General features: G+C 26.1%; 1 protein-coding gene across 9 annotated transcripts; it reads right to left on the minus strand.

The window, feature by feature from the left end:
• Positions 1-7,790, minus strand: LOC137820801 (CBL-interacting serine/threonine-protein kinase 1-like). 9 transcript variants are annotated; one of them, XR_011082693.1, is made up of 13 exons: positions 7,454-7,615; positions 6,967-7,367; positions 6,627-6,689; positions 4,770-4,841; positions 4,577-4,684; positions 4,375-4,455; positions 3,839-4,018; positions 3,522-3,737; positions 3,307-3,414; positions 3,034-3,169; positions 2,879-2,941; positions 2,713-2,787; positions 1-393 (listed from the first exon to the last, which is right to left on the minus strand). XR_011082693.1 is itself a non-coding variant. In XM_068625052.1 (13 exons), the coding sequence occupies exons 2-13, from the start codon at positions 7,153-7,155 to the stop codon at positions 379-381; spliced, it is 1,287 nt and encodes a 428-aa protein (XP_068481153.1). In that variant the 5' UTR covers positions 7,156-7,367; positions 7,454-7,790; the 3' UTR covers positions 1-378. The 9 variants fall into 9 exon arrangements, 4 of the variants coding, with proteins under 4 accessions (XP_068481153.1, XP_068481154.1, XP_068481151.1 ...); XM_068625052.1 differs by having other exon boundaries at positions 3,034-3,150; positions 7,454-7,790; XR_011082691.1 differs by having other exon boundaries at positions 108-393; positions 2,879-2,961; positions 3,034-3,150.
• Positions 7,791-20,448: the final 12,658 nt, after the last annotated feature.

The raw sequence follows: 20,448 nt of genomic DNA on the forward strand, positions 1-20,448 counted from the left end.
TTTTAAAGCCCTACAGAACCTCTCACATTTGTACAATCATATGCTCATGTACATAGTACAATCATCGCGGTTCACAGTATAACAAGACAGTTTTATAATATACACAATTAAATCAAAAGAGAAAATAAAATTACATGAATCAATTTTTCAATATTCTTCAAATCCCAACATAAAACAATCACATAGATCTCACATGGATCTACACATCTAGGATATTCAACAAACAACATATTCCGGAAGACCCGTATTAAGTAAGTCCTACCAGAGACTAACACCTAATTCAAAGATTACCAGTGAATTCAAGAGAAAGGATCAGGGTAAGTTTAATACAACACAAGTCGTGCATCTCATATGTCTCGGTGTGCATGAACTCCTCCATCATTTTCTCACCACCTGATATTTTAGTTTATGTGACTTAGATCATCACTGAAGCTCACAGATCTTTGTTACCACATAGACATCAATACTTAATACACAATAAACATCAGTCCATACATTATCTCAAATGTATGAATTCAATTTCATAACTTTCATCATACAATATCATTCAAAACACAACCCACAATATTTAAAATCTTATTTAGCATAAAAAAATAACACTTAAATATTAAACCATCAAAATCTAATATTTTTACAAGTTTAAATAATATGGAAACAAACAATATCCCTACAAGATAAATTGAATATTGGGACCACGTCCCCTCTACATCTAGATTTTGTAGTCTAGGGTACTATTAAAAAAATTAAAGTTAGTTAATTTAGCCTCTTAATTTGGATAAGCTTTAAAATATAAGGGTCTAATGCAAGTTATCCAAATAGAACATAAATTCAATATATAATAGAATAAGTTGAGAGGATTACTTTTCTCAACTGACCCACTAAGATTGATGACTAAATCATAGAGGAAATAAGAGATCTTTAGAGTAAAAATGAATTTACTCTGTTTGAAAATCTCATCGGATAGAAATGTACCATGACTACTCAGCTACACCATATCGTAATCAAATTTTGGATTAAATGATGTATGAAAGAGAAATTGAAAAAAAAAGAGAAAGAAAAAAGATGAGAGGGTGTTGTCTCGAGTCTTACACATTTTATCCTCGAAATAATTTATTTTTGTCCATAAATATTTTAAGCCTTACTTTTAATTTGAATTATTCTTTCCATCACATTTTTTTATTGGTATGATTTAAATCCAAGACTTTATTTATAATTTATATTAGGGATTAATCAAATAAATTATTTATCTGGTACTTTATATAATAATTTCAAATTGAATTCATAATTCTTTCAATACTATGAAATCAATTAATATATGGGTTGTACTTCTTCTACACTCCAAGGGTAAGATGATGGGTGTGGATTGTTATTGTAAAAATATCCAGTAAATTACGTAAAAAGAAATACTGAATCCCAAGACTTTTTTTATATAAATAGTTTTTTATATAATAAAGAATACAAATTTGCAAATCTTAACTATTTCTATAAATATATTAGGCATGTTCATGTAAGGTGTTATCCTCTATATTGGTAGGAAGAGAATTTTTCTTCTTTAACTTTTCAATATCTAATCTATAACATAGTTAATTAGAATTTTTTTAGTTATAATCTAAAAACCCCACTAATTCTTTTTAGTGATAACAAAAAACCCAATAATATTTTTTAGAGATAATAAAAAACCCACTAAAATTCTAAAAGTTTTAAACTTAAAAGTAAAACAACAAATATTTAGATTTTAATTATGAAAGAAATAATCATCTAAAGCCATCCAAATTAGTCAGTATTAAAAAATTAGTTAGTTAATTCGTTAAAACTATTATTCTTTTAGGAATTATTAATTTGTACTATTTTTGACAATATTTTCATTTGATTTAAGGTCTATTTCATTAAAAACATTTTTTTATAAATATAATTAAATATAATTCTAGTATCCTTTATTACTTATTTTGTAAGATGCATCGATTGTGATAAAAATTTCTAAACTTTGGTAGATTTTAATTTTAATTCCTACCATTTTTAATTAATAGAAATATTTAATTTACTATCAATTCTGATTTATTAGATGTATTTGTACAAATAAATAATAAAAAATATAGTTTTAAAGATTTAAGTGTTATTGGACTAATCTTAAATATTTTATATTTAATATCTTTAGTAGTTAAAAATATACAAATTTTAACAAACAACAACAAAAATTTGTTAAGAGTGGTGTTATGCACATAAGTTTTGGGTTCAAATCATAACCTATGAATATATGATTAGTAATTATTGAATTTCTCATTTAAAATTGCATGAGCATGTGTGTGTATCTTAAGTGAGTCTCATCTAAAGTTCTTGAACCTATTTCTTTAGTAAAGAATTTATGTACTTTGTTATTTTTTTTTATTAAAGTTTAGCTGAAACATTTGTTGCTGTCATCTACATTTCTCCAACTTTTAATCATTCTCTAAAATGGTATACATATATAATTGATATTTTAACACATTTACAAAATCATTTCACCCTAAACAAAAAATACATTACACATCTGCATTATATAGCTTCCAAATTATTTTCTCTCAGTAGGCCTATCATTTCTGAGCTCCCTAACTGTTGGTTTGGATCAAAACCCAATTCATTTGATAACTTCTGGCATAACTACATCATCAAAAGAAAGAGAAAAATTACATCTTTGAATTTTCTGAATGAAGCAGATAGAGATGAGATACATACCTGTCTATATGCAGAAGCATCTCCACAAGACTTACTTAGCTCTACTACATACAATGTTGGACTAATTTCAAATACCTATTGAGTTTCACCAATAAGATAAAAAAAATGTCAGAAAAACTATACATGCAAATTGCATATATGTGGACATCAGTATACATGCATTTACCTCTATGATCACTGAAAGACTACCTACACATTTCTGTGCTTTGATATCTTGTATCACTTTCAACTGAAATCCAACATTGTAGACTATTTAGACAAACTAATAATAATATTTCACAAGAACAACCTTTAACAAAAATAATCAATAATAGTGCTTACAATCCCATTCTTCTTCTGGACTCTACATCTCATCCCTGTTACAATGTCTTCTATCCTCTCCTCCAAATCTTTTGGTGGATGAGTGGATGTAAACCTTAACTTCCTCTCCGAAACATCCTGGAACATTAAGTATAATCTGTGTTACATGGAGTGAACTTATCTTAGGAAGTGGTAAATATTTTAGAAGTTAAAACATAGGAAAATAAGCTCAAATATCATAAATGTGTCCTTCCTCTGCCAACTGCCAATAAACTTTCATCCTCTTATCCTCACCTCTTTCTCAAATAGGCCAGAGAGATCTAGACTTGAAGACATCCCTATCAATTGAAATGCATTGACAAGTGGTGGCGATGTTGGACTACCCTGATCTGATTCAAGTGACTGTTACCAATACAAATGTTCACTTGTTCAGATTACAGGCCAAAACATTAAGAACAAAATGGTAACAATTATTAACTGTTTGACAAGTGAAAGTTACAAAGTATTACCGCATTATGGATGGAAAAGGCTTCATCATCATCAATGTACACACCCTCTTCTTCATTATCTGGATTTGCAGGAGTATAACCTTCCTTGAACCATTCATCTTCTTTGATCATAGCCATTGTTATCCGGCTTTTAGGATTTGGATCAAGCATTCTTTTTATAATGTTTTGAGCACCAGGTGATAGCCATCTTGGTATCTGAACGTCTCCTTTAAAAATCTGTCATCCTCATGGGAAAGAAAATGACATTTGTGATATATATAATACAACTACTAAACTATGTAAAAAAAAAAGAACAGAAATGAATCATATAGGAATACCTTTTGATAAAGAACTGCAAGATTTCTGTCATCGAAAGGAAGATATCCTGTAAGAATTACATACAAGATAACACCACATGACCATATATCTGATGTTCCACCATCATAGCCTTTATTAGCAAGAATCTCAGGAGCAACATAGTTGGGACTTCCACAAGTAGTATGAAGCAACCCATCTTCCTGAAATTTTAAGAGTCACACAATTCAATCACACTAAAACTATGAAAGATAAACTAGGAGGGATATCTATGCGAAACTAAAAATCTAGATTGACCATGCATTTCAATGACCAAGAATAGGAAATTGAAACAGTAAGACAGTACATGATACTTTAAAATATTCATAACTAGTTAGAGTCGTTTAAGAAGGAAATATGTCTATATAGAACTAAATTAACTAGCATGGTAGGCATATCTCAATGATAAGGAAATGTGTTATTTTTAAACATATGTTTTACAAAACCACTTTCCTTAGTTTTCCCTTTTGAGTGGAAAATAAGTTGTGTTGAGGTATGGTTCATGAAAATGGTATCTCACCCTAAAATGCTGAGGCAAAGCACTAAGGTTAAAATCGGTTATCTTTATGTTCCCTTTGGCATCGAGAAGTACATTCTCCAGCTGCAACAAGTTATCAGTTGGTGAAAAAATGACACAAAAGTTGGTAGTAAGCATGGAGCATAGTTTCAATTCTAGTTCCAAGATACTACTATAAAAGTTCTTGAGAAGACAAATAAAATACCTTAAGATCCCTGTGGAAGACACCTTTACTGTGGCAGAAGCTCACACCATCAGTCAACTGTTGGAATATCTTCCTACCTTCAGCTTCTCCAAGTTTACCTTTGGATGCCTGAAGACAAGTATAGTTCATTGGTTACCATTGCATTAGGCAATAAATCTTTATGTAATAATAATATCAAGCAAATGTTCCTTACAATTTTGTCAAATAACTCTCCTCCATTCACGTACTCAAGTACCATGTAAATTTTGGCTTTGCTAGCCAAGACCTGCGAGTATAGAACATAATTTAAGCATCTGTCTCATTCTTGTTCTAAAAAGCAGGACAGTGATACAAGATAAATGTTTTAGACCAAACCTTGTGTTAGATAGTGTAATAGATATTGTCTCAAAACACTTTGTGGTATAAGATGTGTTATTATTAGTACACATACTATATATTTGGTGAGGCCAACCCATCAAACATTAAACGCAGTGTTACTCTCTGAAATGATGACAAAAGCTGTGGGCCAATGCTTAACAACTAAAAAAAAATACAACATAAATTGTACTATTGAACTATTTAATACGCAACTCTCACTCATGCTATATGGTGCTCTAAATTTATAATGTACAACTATATATAAAGATTCTAAAGGGAATTTGTTTAGATATTTTACTTTTGAATATACTTTTCTAATTTATATGAAATCATTCTTCTATTATTTTTTTTTGTCAAATAATCATAAAAATGGTTCTCTCTTATTCCTCATAGTTTTCTATCCTCTCACATCCTATTTATTCTCCCTCTCACATATAACTTTAAATTCTTTTAACTTTAAATAATATTTTTAATTTAAACAAAACACTATAAAAAAAGTATAAATAAATACATTAAATTAAAAATTAATATACACAATATTAACATGTAAGATAATAAAAATTATTACTATCTATGTTTTGGCAAGTATTATTATTAAATGCTTCCTCTTGATGGTTGCATGAGAACCTCTATGCATTAAGTTAAGATTTATATTCCAGAAACTTAATAAAAAAAAACCCTCTAATTTTCCAATTGTATATAAAAACTAAAATAAATTTCTTGTTTCAAAAGCTTATTTTAAAGCAAAAAGAAAACGTAGAATAAGATTAGAAGCATTAAGTATACAAAAGAGTGTATAGTTCAAGGCCAAAAAGGCATAGAAAAGCAAAACTGGATTCCAAACGTGTTTTGAAAGACACGAAAGCAAAACTTGATTCCAATATCCAAACGTGTTTTTAGACATAATTTAGCTTCACTCCACCTCTACTTTCATTTTATTCCTTTTGAAAAAGGCACCTTCTTAGTGGTTCCTTATTCAAATCAATCAATTAAACAATCCCTTCAATGAAACTAAATAGCTATGTTATCCAATAATCCATTAACTTGGACCATACTTTTTTTTATTTTTGAAAGCATAAATTGAGAATTTTAAGATGAGATGAATGGTGACTATGACTTGAATTAAGCCAAAAAGACATAGAATGTGCACCCACACACAAATGTGGGGAAAGTGTAGACATAAGTGAACCAATGATTGAGGGGAATATGGACCTACATGCAGAGGGATTTGGCTAACTCCTCGCATTTTCTAATGATATATGAAATGCTTTCGTCGAATGTCTAATCATGCAATTTTATTTTAATATTTTGATTACGTCAAATGTCTAATCATGCAATTTTATTTTAATATTTTGATTACGTCAACGAATGAAGAAACTGTGCAAATTGGAGATCTGATAATACCGTAGACAAGTTTTCAGGAAGAAAATAAAAGCTAAGGTAACTTTTCTTGACCAAGTGGAGAAAGGCCAAAACAACGCATCAAAAATAGAAACAATTCTACAATCAAGGATAGCAAACAGCTGCACTTTACACGTAAAACAAAACACTTGGCCAAGAAAAAACACAAACTAAGCAAATATTAAGGGATAAACAAAAAAAACAGTGCCAATTCAAAACCCAGAAAAAATTGGAGGATGAAAAAAAGTGTAACATTAAAGTTATAGTGTGGATCATTGGATTAGGATGTTACCTCGTACAATCTGACGACATTAGGGTGCTTCAGAAGCTTCAAGGTAGATATTTCCCTCTTTATCTGCCATGAAAAATAGATCAGAAAACTGATAGGTTGCGTTTCAATCGGAATTTACAAGTCACTAAAGCAGAGAGAAGTGATGTTGCAATCAAACAAACACTCGGCACAAAAATTGCAAAACAAATACAGAACCAATTGCATTTTGTAGGACCACACCACCTAGTTTAAAAGTCATGAATTGTGACAAAACCAGGTTTGAAAAGTCGCAATTTGGTGAAAGCACAGATTAAAAGAGAGTAAAAAGCAAATGTAAGTAGCAACAATGATTGAAGCTTACCTGATCAGTGTTATTGAGGTCAATAATCCTGCTCTTCTCAAGGATCTTAACAGCAAAAAGCTTCCCAGAATCAGTGTCCCTTGCCAACTTGACCTTCCCAAAATTTCCTTCTCCAAGAGTCTTTCCCAACTCGTATTTCCCAAGTCGTTTTCCATGCCCCTCCTTTCTCCCAAGGTTTACAATCACCATCACTGAAAAACACCTTTCTCTCAACACCCTCTTGCCAAAACGTGTTCCTCTTCACGACCCTTCTCTCCCTGATGCCAAAACCGATGAAAAGTTTGCTTCTTTGCGGTGCTGACCCTTCTGGGTTGCTTATGTACGAAAATCAAGTTGTGAGTTGAATTATCGGTAACGGTTGCAAGTGAAACAAGAAGGTGAAACTGTTTGAAACGGCTCCTCTGTGAAGATAACAACGAATGAGAATTTCAGAATAATAACACGCGAATAGAAAACGTTTAAGTTGATGAAGATTTCGGAAAACAACCTGAGCCTGAAGTTTTTTCAGCTTTGTGCGAAGAATAGTAAACGGCTTTTCCTGTTTGAAACGGTTGCCAACAAATGGTAGCAACGTGGTGATTTGTTGTGTAGTGTTGTACAAGTATTTTGTTTTTGTTTTTGTTTTTTTGAGTGTAGATACAGAGCCATGTATGATGAAAATGTATAAATAGAGTATTTATCATTTTTACTGGTTCAAACCGTTCAACTTCTCTCTTGGACAACGGATTCCCCACACGTAACCTCGTATCGCTTTCACGTTACACCATTGGTGGGTGATTCACGCTTCATGTTCGGAATTTTTTCCCAATTCATTCTCAACCCTAAGCATCTCTTTAATTCTCTGCCTCTTTTTAAAACAAATTAATTTTTTATAGAGATTAGTTTGGTAACACTATTATAATTAATTAAAACATAAATAAATATATTAATTTTATTGAAACTGTATTAAAACATTATGTATCCTTTATTTATTTATTTTAACAAATTATTTAATAATAATTTATTTTATTAAATAAATTCTTTTTATTTATTAAATAGTAAAGTTATCTAATTGAAATATGACACGAAAGAAAGTTACCAAATAGTATATCATTTTTATATAATGGTATAAATATGACATCTGTTAATTTTCTTTAGTGTTATTGGACATTTTATCCTTTCATAAATAAAAAATAATTTATTTAGTTAATAAAATAAATAATTGAATAACGTCAAAAATAATTAAATAACTAATCACTATCTATTTTTTTTTTATATTTTTCTACGTACACTCCTTTTTCTCTTTTATTTTTTTCCTCTCCCTCCAAATTCTTTTTAAGATTTCCTTCTCATAATTTATTTATTTCAAAATTTAATAAAGAGTTAAAAACTTTTTCTATTCGAATAATTTTTTAAAATAAAATAAGTTGTTAATATATTTAGTTTTTTTATGTTTTAAGTTATTCGACTTTGTTTGTTTGACTTAACTTTTTTTTTTCAATTAGGTCTTAGTCTTTTCCTTATATATACATCATGTATTTTACTCTTTAATACACAAATAAATAAGAATTTCTTATGTATTTTCTTTTATCTGATTTTCTCTCTTTTATGCTTAAGTCATTGTCTCTTTTTCATTTGCAATTAGGGTTCACTAGAACCTTCATTTTTCCATTGCGATTACGTGCAATTACGTGTGTTCCATTTGATGCACCACATCAGACAATGAATATTCATCTTCATTGACTGTAATATAAGTTTCTATTTACTTTAAATATTTATTGTTTTATATTTTTTTCTTATAATTTTGTTATCAGTGTTGGTAGAGTTAGATGAGAAAAATGATAATCTCAACTTATTTTTCACGTACTAAAATTTGGTGATATTTGAATACTTTAGTCTAGGTCTCTAGAATTGGAGTAGTTCTCTTGCTTATAGCTGGAATTTCCTTGGAATAAGGAATTTCAGGTAAAGAAAACTAGTTTTATCTTTTAATAGAACTTTAAGTTAGATTATCTGGATGTGAAGGTGAGGTGGTCACTAGTTTCAAAATCCTCTTGCAATGTTTGTTTTGTTAAGTGAAATAGATGTTATTTGATGAAAATTATTTGAAGTTTACACAATTTGAAATGTTTTTTATTGTTTAGATTGAGTATGAGATGTTTTTTTGAAGTTTAAGCCTTGGATTTATTTGTGATATTGTGATTTAAATCATGTATACTTGTATATAAAACAAGACCTTATATATTTATGATAACTTACTTTATTTTGGTGGTGCTCCCTATCTTAAATTAGTTCAACACTAACCCCTAAAGCAAAATGAGGTATAGTTTTTGGGATATTGTTTGCCTCAAATCCGCTCAACGCAAGCTCTCTCTGCTTAAGTGGAATGAGGTACAGTTTTTTGGGTGCTTTATGCCTCAAATCGGCTTAACACTAGCTCCCTACACTTAAACACATCTCCCTGAGCTCAAGCTCCAACTCTCCATGTTGGGCACAAACTCCCTAAGCTCAAGCTCCAACTCTCCATGTTGGGCACAAACTCCCTAAGCTCAAGCTAAATTCCTAGCACTAGCCATTTTCACTTAGCTGCCTCTAATATTCTTTACTATAGGTCATGAAATTTAATTGAATCTTCTGAAAAATTATCATTTTGTAAATTGTAAGTGATTACAACTTTCTAAGGCCAATAATTGATTCAATTTAGAAAAAGTAAATTTAGCACTATCAAAATATAAAGTGAATATTAACTTGTATATTCAATTGATTTGTGGAATTTTAAATGTTTGTATTGTACGAAAATGATTACCGAGATTGATAGAATATGTATGAATTTGAGTACTTTTGGGATAATGTGTGAGTCGTTGTTTGATTTGTGTATTATGTATTGACTTTTATGTTGGAAATTATTGATGGTCTAGGTCACATAGACTAAGACATTAAGTGGTGAGGAGCTAATAAGGGAGTTCATACACACTATGACCACCTATAGATACACGACTTTGGTTATATTGAACTTACCATCATCCCTTCTCTTAAGTTCGCTTATAAATCTAAGTTTTGAATATTGAATCAGATGCTAGTATCTAGTAAGAACTACATAATACGAGTCTTCCAAAAGGTTTCAATTGACATTTTGCTATTGTTAAATATCTTTGATTATAGATCCATGTGTGATATATATGATTGTTGTATATTGGTATTAGCATAAAATTGAATTATTGTGATTGGTACATGAATTTTGTATGGTTAAGTTCGATTGAAAAAAAAATGAAGTATTTATGATCTAATTGTTTCTTTGTAATTTTTTATATTTTAGAAATTTATTTAAATAGCTTACCCCTTGAATGTGTTTTTTGTTTTATGAATTGTGATGATTCTACTATTACACAAGCAAATATGGATGTAAGTGTGAGATCATTTGAAGACTATAAACTTTATTAAACTTCTTCAACTTTTCCTTGTGAATATCTTTATATCTAAAGTTTTATATAGTATTTTGAAATATTGTATTATTTGTATAAATCCTTTGTTGGGTTCAGAGCTGGTGTAACCCAAAAATACATGAAGATGAACAAGGATCTTATAATTGAAGGGTCATCTCAAAAGATGAGACTAAGCTCAATTAATATCCTTTTGAAATATCTTTAGAATAGATTCAAGATAGAACATTAAAAGTGAAGTAATAGGAAAAGTCATTTTTCTAGAATAAGGAAGTGACTTGGATAGGGGCGGCATTTACATTGTCTTTTCATGTACCTTGCCTCTTCATTTACAATGACTCTTCATGCATCTTACCTTTCATGTTCAGTCCTCTATTCCTATATAAAGAGGAGTCTTGCTTTTGTAAACATAAGTTGAATATTGAAATTGAAAGTGAAGTTACTCTCTTGAATTTGAGTAGGTTCTTTGTGAGACTTGCTCTCCTTCTCTTTGTCTTATCTTGTGGGTCTTAGGAATCCTCAAGTGGCGACACTCTCACTCATCTTGGAGCCTTCCACCATCCAAGTGGCGTGACCACTCCCATTTTCTTCAACTTTTCATCTTCTTCTTCCTTGTCCATTCCATATAAAAAAACTCTAAACATGTCTTTGTTGTTTCTTGATATTTCAATCGGTAGAACTTGTTTAATTGATGTTTTCATTCGATAGTTTGTTGTTATCTTTGTTTTTAATCGATTAGAATGACTTGTTGGAGTTTCTAATTGGTTCATGTGTCTTGGTTTTGTGATATCAATCGGTTCATGTTCTTGGAATGAGTTTCCATTTGGTTTTCCTGTTCTTGTTGTGTTCTTGAATTGTTTGTTGAATCTTGATCCTAATTCCTAAAAGTGTCTATTAATGATTCATCTCTTAATCAACTCACACCAAGAGCATAATAAATAGTATATATGGTGTTACAATTTTACAAAACTATATATATATATATATAATTATATTAATTTTCTATTTTCAAATTAATTATTCATAAAAATAATAAAATTATATATATATATATATATATTTAAAATTATATTATTTTAATTAGTGAAAACACATGTGTATCCATTTTTTATAATAATAAAATAAATAAATAACTTTTATTAAAAAATGTTATTAGATTTTTAAAAAAATGTTCATAAAAAGTAGTTATAAAGTATATGATATTAATTTTATGATAGGTATTTTTTTTACTGTATAAGTATTTAATTAAGTTTTTAAAAAATATAAAACTTAAATGGTAAAATATTAAACGAGTTAGATTGATAAAGGTAAAATTTACAATAAATTGTGTATACTAGGTTACAAACCGATTATAAAAAGAATTTAATTTCATGAGTTAAATTTAATTTGTATTATTTTGTATATGTATAAATTTTAATTTTGATATATTCTCACTATTTTAAATTTGCTTTGTTTAAATTTAATATATTAATTAAAATGTTTAATTTAAAATTTAAAGACTTTAAAGTATGAGTGAAAATAAAATATAGCGTCATAATTTGTAGGAAGATAAGTTTTGAAATTTATTTAAAAGTAAGGATGGATAAAAAATATTTATAATGGTACTAAGTATACCGATAAAAATATTATGAGTACAAAAATTCTTTATATTTTTATATATAATATGAAACTTATATAAATTTTAAATATTAATTAAACATCATTTTAATATTTTTGTATCATTTTTATATAAAATTCAGTAATATCAAATTGTTAGTATGAATTTTAGTAGACTCGATTTAATTAAATAGATTTGACTTGAAATATTGGGTTAAAAAAAAATATTTCATCATCAATATGCTTCTTGTTTTGATTGTTACAGTATTATAACCTCACAAATTCAACTGCTTTAAAACAATTGTTTTTTTTTTACCAATAGATTTTAAGTTATGAAAACGTTATCATTTTTCTAGCAAAAAATATAATGTATTTTAAATTACTTAATTTTTTATTTAATTAAAAATTATTTTATTTAAAAAAAAGTTGTTTTAAAAGAATTTAATTTGAACCGTATATTACTATTTTAATATTGAAATATGTTATTTATATTTTAAAATACTCACATTGAGAATGTCAAACATCAAATTTTGTCTTATTTTTTTTAAAACGATAAAAAATTTAATTAAATAATAATAATTTTAAGTTGAAATAAAGACACTTTGATCAATTATAGACTATCTAATATATTTATTATAAGGTAGCAAATTATTGGTGTAAAAACCTAATTAACTGTACAAAAGCCTTCCAAATTTAATACATTATAATTTCTGTATTTTATGTATCTCAAATGTGATGTTATGGAGAGTATGTTGAATAGTTTCAAGTGATTGTTATATGTTGGGTTTTAAATAACAATAACTTGAAATAAAAAGACATTTATTTAATGAAATATTTTATATACCAAATTTGTTCGTAGATATATTAGATATATTGTAACTATCATGAATATTAAATTGTCTATAGAACAAATAATAGAAAATCATTAGAACAATTAAGCCTATATATTAGTATATTTGTTTGATGGCATGTCTAAACTCAATACTATTAGTATATGACCTTCTGTATTTTTCACTATACACTATATGATTTCAGGTTAAATATCACAATTTTTAATAAACTAAATTATTATATTAAACTCAACCTAACTATGTTATGCATGTATATAATATTTACATTACACTTTGAAAGTCTTAAAAAAAATTAAGATATTTGAGATATTGTTTATTGTGAAAGTCGATGATCTGTCACAATTTTGTTCTTAACAAATATTTTAGTGGTTTAAAGGAAGAAGTATATTTAAAGTGTCATTTTCCTCAACATCTGAGTGATATGAAGATATATTAAACCTATCGAAACACACATTATCATAATTTAAAAATAACATAATATACTAAATACGGAGCCAGTATTTTAAATACATGCATATGTTTACAATTGATACTATCCACACAATATATTATCATGAATACACATTTAATATACATAGAAAAAACAGAATGGTATTTTTATTCTTTCCAAGATCTCTGAATACACATTTAATATACATAGAAAAAACAGAAATGGTATTTTTATTCTTCACCAAGATCTCTAAAATAAACTTGGATATATGAAAAGATGAACACCTGTTTCAAAAATTTAGAAAAAAGATCAAAGATAAATATTTTAGGAAGACAATAATTTTTGTGAAATAAAATGTGAATAACTAATTTTATTTATTTATAAATTTTCTGACTTAAATATATAATAAAATAAAATAGTGATAATTCATCATATTTAAAATAATTAATTAAACTCTTAAGAATTAAATGGTTCTTTACATTCATCAAGTTTTAAATTTATAATAATTCTTTTGATATCTAAGCACTTTTAAGAAGTACGACTACTTATATTGAAAATAATTATCATGAGGCAATTTCTTTTGTTAAAAGTTAAAAATTGTCACTTTTTTTTTAAAAATTATTCAACTCAATGTCACAATCTAATCTAACTCAAGTTTTAAATAGAAAAATAAACCTAATTTATGTAACATCTTGCAAAACACACAACTTTTTGTTTCTCTCTCTAAAATAACTTTTTTCCTCTCTTTATACTTTTTTCTTCCATAATTAATCTATTTCAAAATCTGATTACACCCTACACTAGTTAAGGAGTCAGAGTCAATGGTCATTTATTTTCAAACAGAGTAATAAGTTTATGTTTACTCTGAAGATTCTTTCTTCTCTCATTTTCCTTATGATTTGAACATCAATCTTGGTGAGGTTAGTTGAGAAAAATGTTTCGCTTAACTTGGTTAAACTCATACTAAAATTTGGTGATGTTTGGATATCTTATTTGAGTTTTTAGATTTTGGAGTGACTTTCCTATTTAAGTTGGAATTTCCTTGAAATAAAAAATTATAGGTAAGGGAAACTATTTTTTTAATAGAATCTTATGACAACTAATTTAAATAAGAAGTTAATATAGTAACTGAATTATGCATGTTAAAATATAAAGTTAATTAAACTGAATTTTGATTATGGTTTGATGAATATATGAGTTTGAATGATTTAAATTGTATTGAAATGATTGAAGGATGATGAGCAACACTGAAAAATCAACTCTCTCGGCCAATTCTCGCTCAAGCTAAAATATTCTCCCTCAAACTAAAAGAAAAAAAAATTATTTCTTTCTTTCTTTTCTTTTCTTCACGTCTCTTCAAGAAATTGAATTATGTATGAATGCTTTTATAAATGTAAAGTGAATATTAGTTTGTAGATTATGAAATTTTCAAAAGATATATATTATATGAGAATGATGAAATTTGTATAAATTTGGAGTCATACATCTGAGATAATGTATGAATCATTGTTTGTCCCATGTTGTAATAGAGACCATCTAGCTTTGCTGGTAGTGTAGGTCATCTCAGGTGGTGAGAATAGTTGATGAGGGAGTTCATTACATATTGTGACCTGTTGTAGACACATGATATTGGATGTCTAACTTACCTTGATCATTTCTCTTAGAGTCACTTATAAATCTAAGTCTTTGGTAAGGGCTACTTAATACGAGTCTTCTGAAAAACGTTAGTTGATATTTCGATTGTTGGATATCCTTGATGTATAGATCCATGTGTGATCTATATGATTGTTGTATATTGACGTTAGAATGAAATTGAATTATCGTAGTTGATACATGGATGTTGTATGTTTATGTTAATTGCAAAAAGAAAATTAATTATTTATGAATTGCTAATCTCATAATTTTTTTTATATATATTTATATATAAAAAAATCATGTTAGGAATCATCATAAAATTTGATATCTCAACTAGGCTGATACTCAAAATCCCAACAATCATAAAAAAATTTGGACAATTTTTTTTTAATATTTTTTAAGATATTAGAAATTTATTTTAATAACTCATAATTACATGTGTTTGTTTGTATTATGAACTGCAATAACTGTACTATGTATAATGACATACATATGTAGGAGTGATATCTAAAAAAATAAAGATTTTTATTTTTTACCCTCATTTTGTGAATATTTATATTTTTACATATATGATGTGATTTAATAAGTTTGTATTTTGAATTACTATAAACTTTATATATACTCTTTTAATAGATTTATAGTATAATGTATAGTAAAATTGTTGGGGTGTTACAATTTAACTTGATAAAATATAATTGAATTAAGTTAAAATTTAATCTAAATTTAATAATCTTACACTCATTAAGGAAGAAAACAAAAGAAAAATAGTGAAAGTATAATTGGGTGTCTTGGAAGAGTAGTCAAAATGGTTGTGCTTGCATTATTACGTCTTTAATTATATATCATTGAATGAGAATAAAACAATAATAGTAATAATAAGCTATATGTCAAAATAAAATAATTCTAATATAAATGAGTAGATTCATTACTTTTCCTAATTCATGTACTAAGTTTTGTATCTTATACTCCTTACAAATATTTTTCCTTGCATTATTTTATTTCACAAAATCTTTTTTTGATATTGTTCTATTTAAGAAACTATAAAATTTGGACATCGTTTCCATAAACATTTTGATAAGTTGTTTCCTTGCCACATTGTTGTTAAGGGCTTGTTTTATATGTGCTAATTAAATACTAATTTAATTAAAATTATTACATAAATTTAACAATAAAATTTAGTAAAATAAAATTTTATACTTCCTGATCTTACCGATCATAATATATGTGGTCTATATTATATGTTAATAAGATCATATTCTACGAATTTATGAGATATTACTTAAATATACTTCACCCACCTAAGTTATTTCGAGACAAAATCACCAATTATAAAACTCTTATTAATGCAAAAATATTTTATTTTAAAAAATGAGAAAAAGAAATTTATGGCTAAAATTTATATATTATATATTATATATTATATATTATTATTAATATTATTACCACGTGATGCACTTATATTACATTCTTATAAAAAAATATAAATATAATATTAAAAAATTAATCATCACGATTTTATTTTTAAAATACGTGTTAATAAGTTGGAAGAAGAATTAAGTAGATAACCTATTTTTAGTTTTGCCACTACACAAATTTAAAACTATATTAACAAAGTAGTTAGTCATTATAAGTTAATTTAATCAACACAAAAATATTTGGTAAGATATTTAAAATAATTTATTTTAAGAGTTTTTATTTTCTAAACTGTAACGTATTTTAGATAGTTTATAATTGGTTACTCATATTTTTATTTTATTTATATATATATTATCTTTATTTTCTTGTACATATTATTACATATTTTTAATTTTACATAGACAAATAATTACTGTAATATGTAATATGACTAAAATCACAATCAAAATCAAAAGAGTGAAGTTAATTGCTTTAAAAAATATACCACTTATAATTAATAAAAAATTATTCTCAAAAGTTTTTTTTGATGCAGAGGAATAAGAAATAAACACACTTAGTAAGGAATTACTCATCCAATTATACAAGAATCTATATCCAATTTAATCCAAACAATTTTAATAGGATTTTTCACTTTATTTTAAAATTATTCAATCGTAAGTGCACTTATGTAACTTAAACAAGAATAACATAACACTTTCGATCTTCAATTTTTTTTTTAAGACAATAAAAATACTTAATTACCTACAAACATATACACGATGCATAATAATTTAGAAAATTACAAATAAATGGAAACCTAGAGAAATTACAGGAGAAAAAGTTAAAGAATTTTTTTAAAGATTTTTGGAATAAGTGACTAAAATAATTGACTATGGTTGATTATAATTGATAATTATGTTATTAATGTCATTAAAAAATATTTTAAATCAGAATGTATTATTATTAAATATAATTGATTATTTATGAAATTAATGAAAATCATGTTTAATCAATATAATCGATAATTATTATATATAATCGATTATCTGCAAATCAAGTAAAATGTACTTTTGATTTGGTAAGAGATAATCGATTATATGTTGATAAATAATAAAAAATTATTTTTAAATCAAATTTTGCTAACAAAAAATTTAAAAATTATTTATACTTTCCATTTTGATCTTATTCAAATGATGAATATTAGATAACATAATCATTAACAAAATAAAAGGAGGATGCATTATCAAAAGATCTTCTAAATATTCTTGTCAATATAATATTTGTAGTATTTGTGGATTATTTTAATATTTTCAGTAGTTAAAATTAAAAAAGATAACATTACAAATTGAAGTAAGGAATATTTCATTAGTTGATAATATAAATTGTAAAAAAGAAATTTAATGTAACAATAGTTTAAATTAATAAATAAAAAATTAATTTATAACAAATATAAATTTAATTTAATTAATACTCATTAAATTACTTTAGATAAAATGACATTAAAATAAAAAAAACATATATGACTTTTAAAAAACAAATACAAACATTAAATTTTGTAATAAGAATTTAATTATTTTAAAATTTAAAATTATAATTATATAATGATATATTTTTTCTACAAACAATTTTTTTATTTAAATAATAAAATTAGTGTAGTTATATCTTTTTATATCATTTTAATTTACCAATTAGTTTATTAACTAATTTTACTACAATTTTTAAATCAATAAACTAACTTATTAGTTCGAAATTTACAAACTATAGAAGTGGGAGTTAGTTTATCACCTAAAAGTTAAATAATTTTATGTTATTTTATTATAAGCTTTCCATAAAGTCATACTATTGGAATATTATAAAATATATAAAAATATTAAATTATTTAAAATATCAAAATCATCAACTACTCCCATTTATTACTCATTAAATTGAAAGTGAAAATATTTATTTAGAGATTGGCATTGAGAACTAAATTTAGGACCTAATATATGTGGATTAATATAAATCTAACTCCTAAATTCAAAATATACATATTAAAATATATATATTTAATTATTCTTTTAATCCCTATATTAAAAATAAAAAAATCAATTTAGTTCCGATATTTTAAAGAAATATCGTTTTATTTCAAGCCATTACCGTTGTTAAGACAATCTAATTGATTTTTAAACTTTAATATAGAAACTAAAAAAATAATTAAATTTAAAACATATTAAAAATTCTTATAAACTTCATAGTCATTAATTCTATTAAATTTTTGTACTCACTAGAGTAACACAATCAGATTGTGTTTGGTATTGATTGACTTTCATAAAAAAAAAAAAAAAATTCAAGAACCAATTTAAATGTAATAAGACTAGAGGTCATTAATGTAGTTATGTAGAAAAAGGATAACACTAAATTTCATCACGCATAATCTAAAATTGGTCATATATATATATATATATCACTATTCATATATATATGTTATACTAAATTAAAAATATCAAATGACATTAAATTATTTTTGACAATTTTCTATTAAAGATTTATGATATCTTTAATGTGTGGTGGTTATATGTTAAAGGAAACTTTCATTTGTCCATAAATATGTTTTTTTATAAAAAATTTCATTTTAGACATCATTATGCAACTTGACATCTCAGTTAGGTTGACATCTCATCTATGTTGACAACTCAAGTAACAATAATCATTTGTCATCACATGAAACAAATATTATTATTAAAAAAAATACAAAATATGGGGGACTAGACCAAAACCCATATGTTAACAAAAACGATACATATGTAGACTATACCTACTCATAAAGAATTCTAAGAACAAACTAGATGGAAGTCTGTTATACCAATGAAATGATTCTCTTTGAATAAATTCTAAATTAGTCAACTTATCAACACATACGTTCCCTTTGCAAAAAATATATGAAAATATGAATAACCCTAAACCTGATTTCTCACAGTAATTAAGACAAGTATTTCATCGAAGCAAACACAAAACATTAGTCTTAGCAGTAAACGCAACACAAACTCAGGTAGAATCACATTCAAGTCAGACATTAATAAGTCCCATCTTTTGAGTTTCCTCCATAGCATGTATAACTCCATAAAACTCATCAACCATAGCCGTCTGAACTTTAAGAAATGCAGAAAAAACACCAATAAATTCTCCATACTCCCACGGAAAATATCTCCATAAGTAGCAAGACTAAGATACCCCTAGTAGCCCTATCAATGTTAATTTTAACCTAGCCTGGTGAGGGAAACTTCCATCTAATAGAAAGAGAACAAAGAACTTTACCACTGCGAGTATTAATACCAAAAAACTTAATCACGTTGAAATCTAACATATCATTCTTTATTGAAGCTTTAGACGAATTTTCCACTAGACAAATTAAATTTTTAATTACCGAAATAGCCCTATAAACCTTAATCTTATCCTGAAATCTAGCATAATTCCTCATACGTCATATCTTCCAAATAAAAAAAATTATTGCAACAAGCTTAATCAATTTAACTAAAAGACTACCATCACTCTTAATAAAAAAAAATCATCCTTATTAAACATGTTATGTTCCCATGTCATGTTATTTTCTTTCTTCTTCTAACATTTCATTATAAATTATTAAAGAGTTATCATAACAAAATTCATGTTGGTAATTCAATTATTGATAAATTGTATATATTTCGTTCTAGGATTAACCTGATAAATTCAGGTTATATAAATGATATTTTTCATCAAAGGTTTAAGTTTAGGTTCTAACAATTAGCATAAGAGTTTCTATTATCATACTCGATTATTAACTTCTTTAGGACTTATTTCTCCATTACAATTTTTTTATATATATTTATAATGTTTTTTTAGTTGAAATAAAATTGTATATATATGTATCTTTTGACTATTATTATTAGAATAAAATAATATTGATAATGTGATTATTGGTTTTATTTTTTTAGATATATTTTCATATAATAGAATGATATTTAAATATTTATATGTGTCTTTAATTGAAATATGAAGAACATAATAAAAGTCAACTGATGTTTTTTTTTTTGAAATTGATAATTATCATATATTCATATTTTACTTTATTTTTTTTTTGTTTTGCTGCGTTTACTGCTATGACCAATGTTTCTTGGATGCTTCGTAATTGATGAAATAC

Source organism: Phaseolus vulgaris, chromosome 9 (assembly GCF_000499845.2).
Source record: "Phaseolus vulgaris cultivar G19833 chromosome 9, P. vulgaris v2.0, whole genome shotgun sequence".
NCBI classification, from domain to species: domain Eukaryota; kingdom Viridiplantae; phylum Streptophyta; class Magnoliopsida; order Fabales; family Fabaceae; genus Phaseolus; species Phaseolus vulgaris.

Excerpts from the sequence above, each read along its gene's own strand:
- LOC137820801 (XM_068625050.1), bottom strand. The coding sequence starts at position 7,155 with ATGGTGATTGTAAACCTTGGGAGAAAGGAGGGGCATGGAAAACGACTT. Across the intron at positions 2,942-3,033 it reads TCCAGAAGAAGAATGGGATT|TTGAAAGTGATACAAGATAT; the intron begins GTAAGCACTATT and ends GTTGGATTTCAG. Across the intron at positions 2,638-2,712 it reads ATGCTTCTGCATATAGACAG|TTATGCCAGAAGTTATCAAA; the intron begins GTATGTATCTCA and ends TTGATGATGTAG.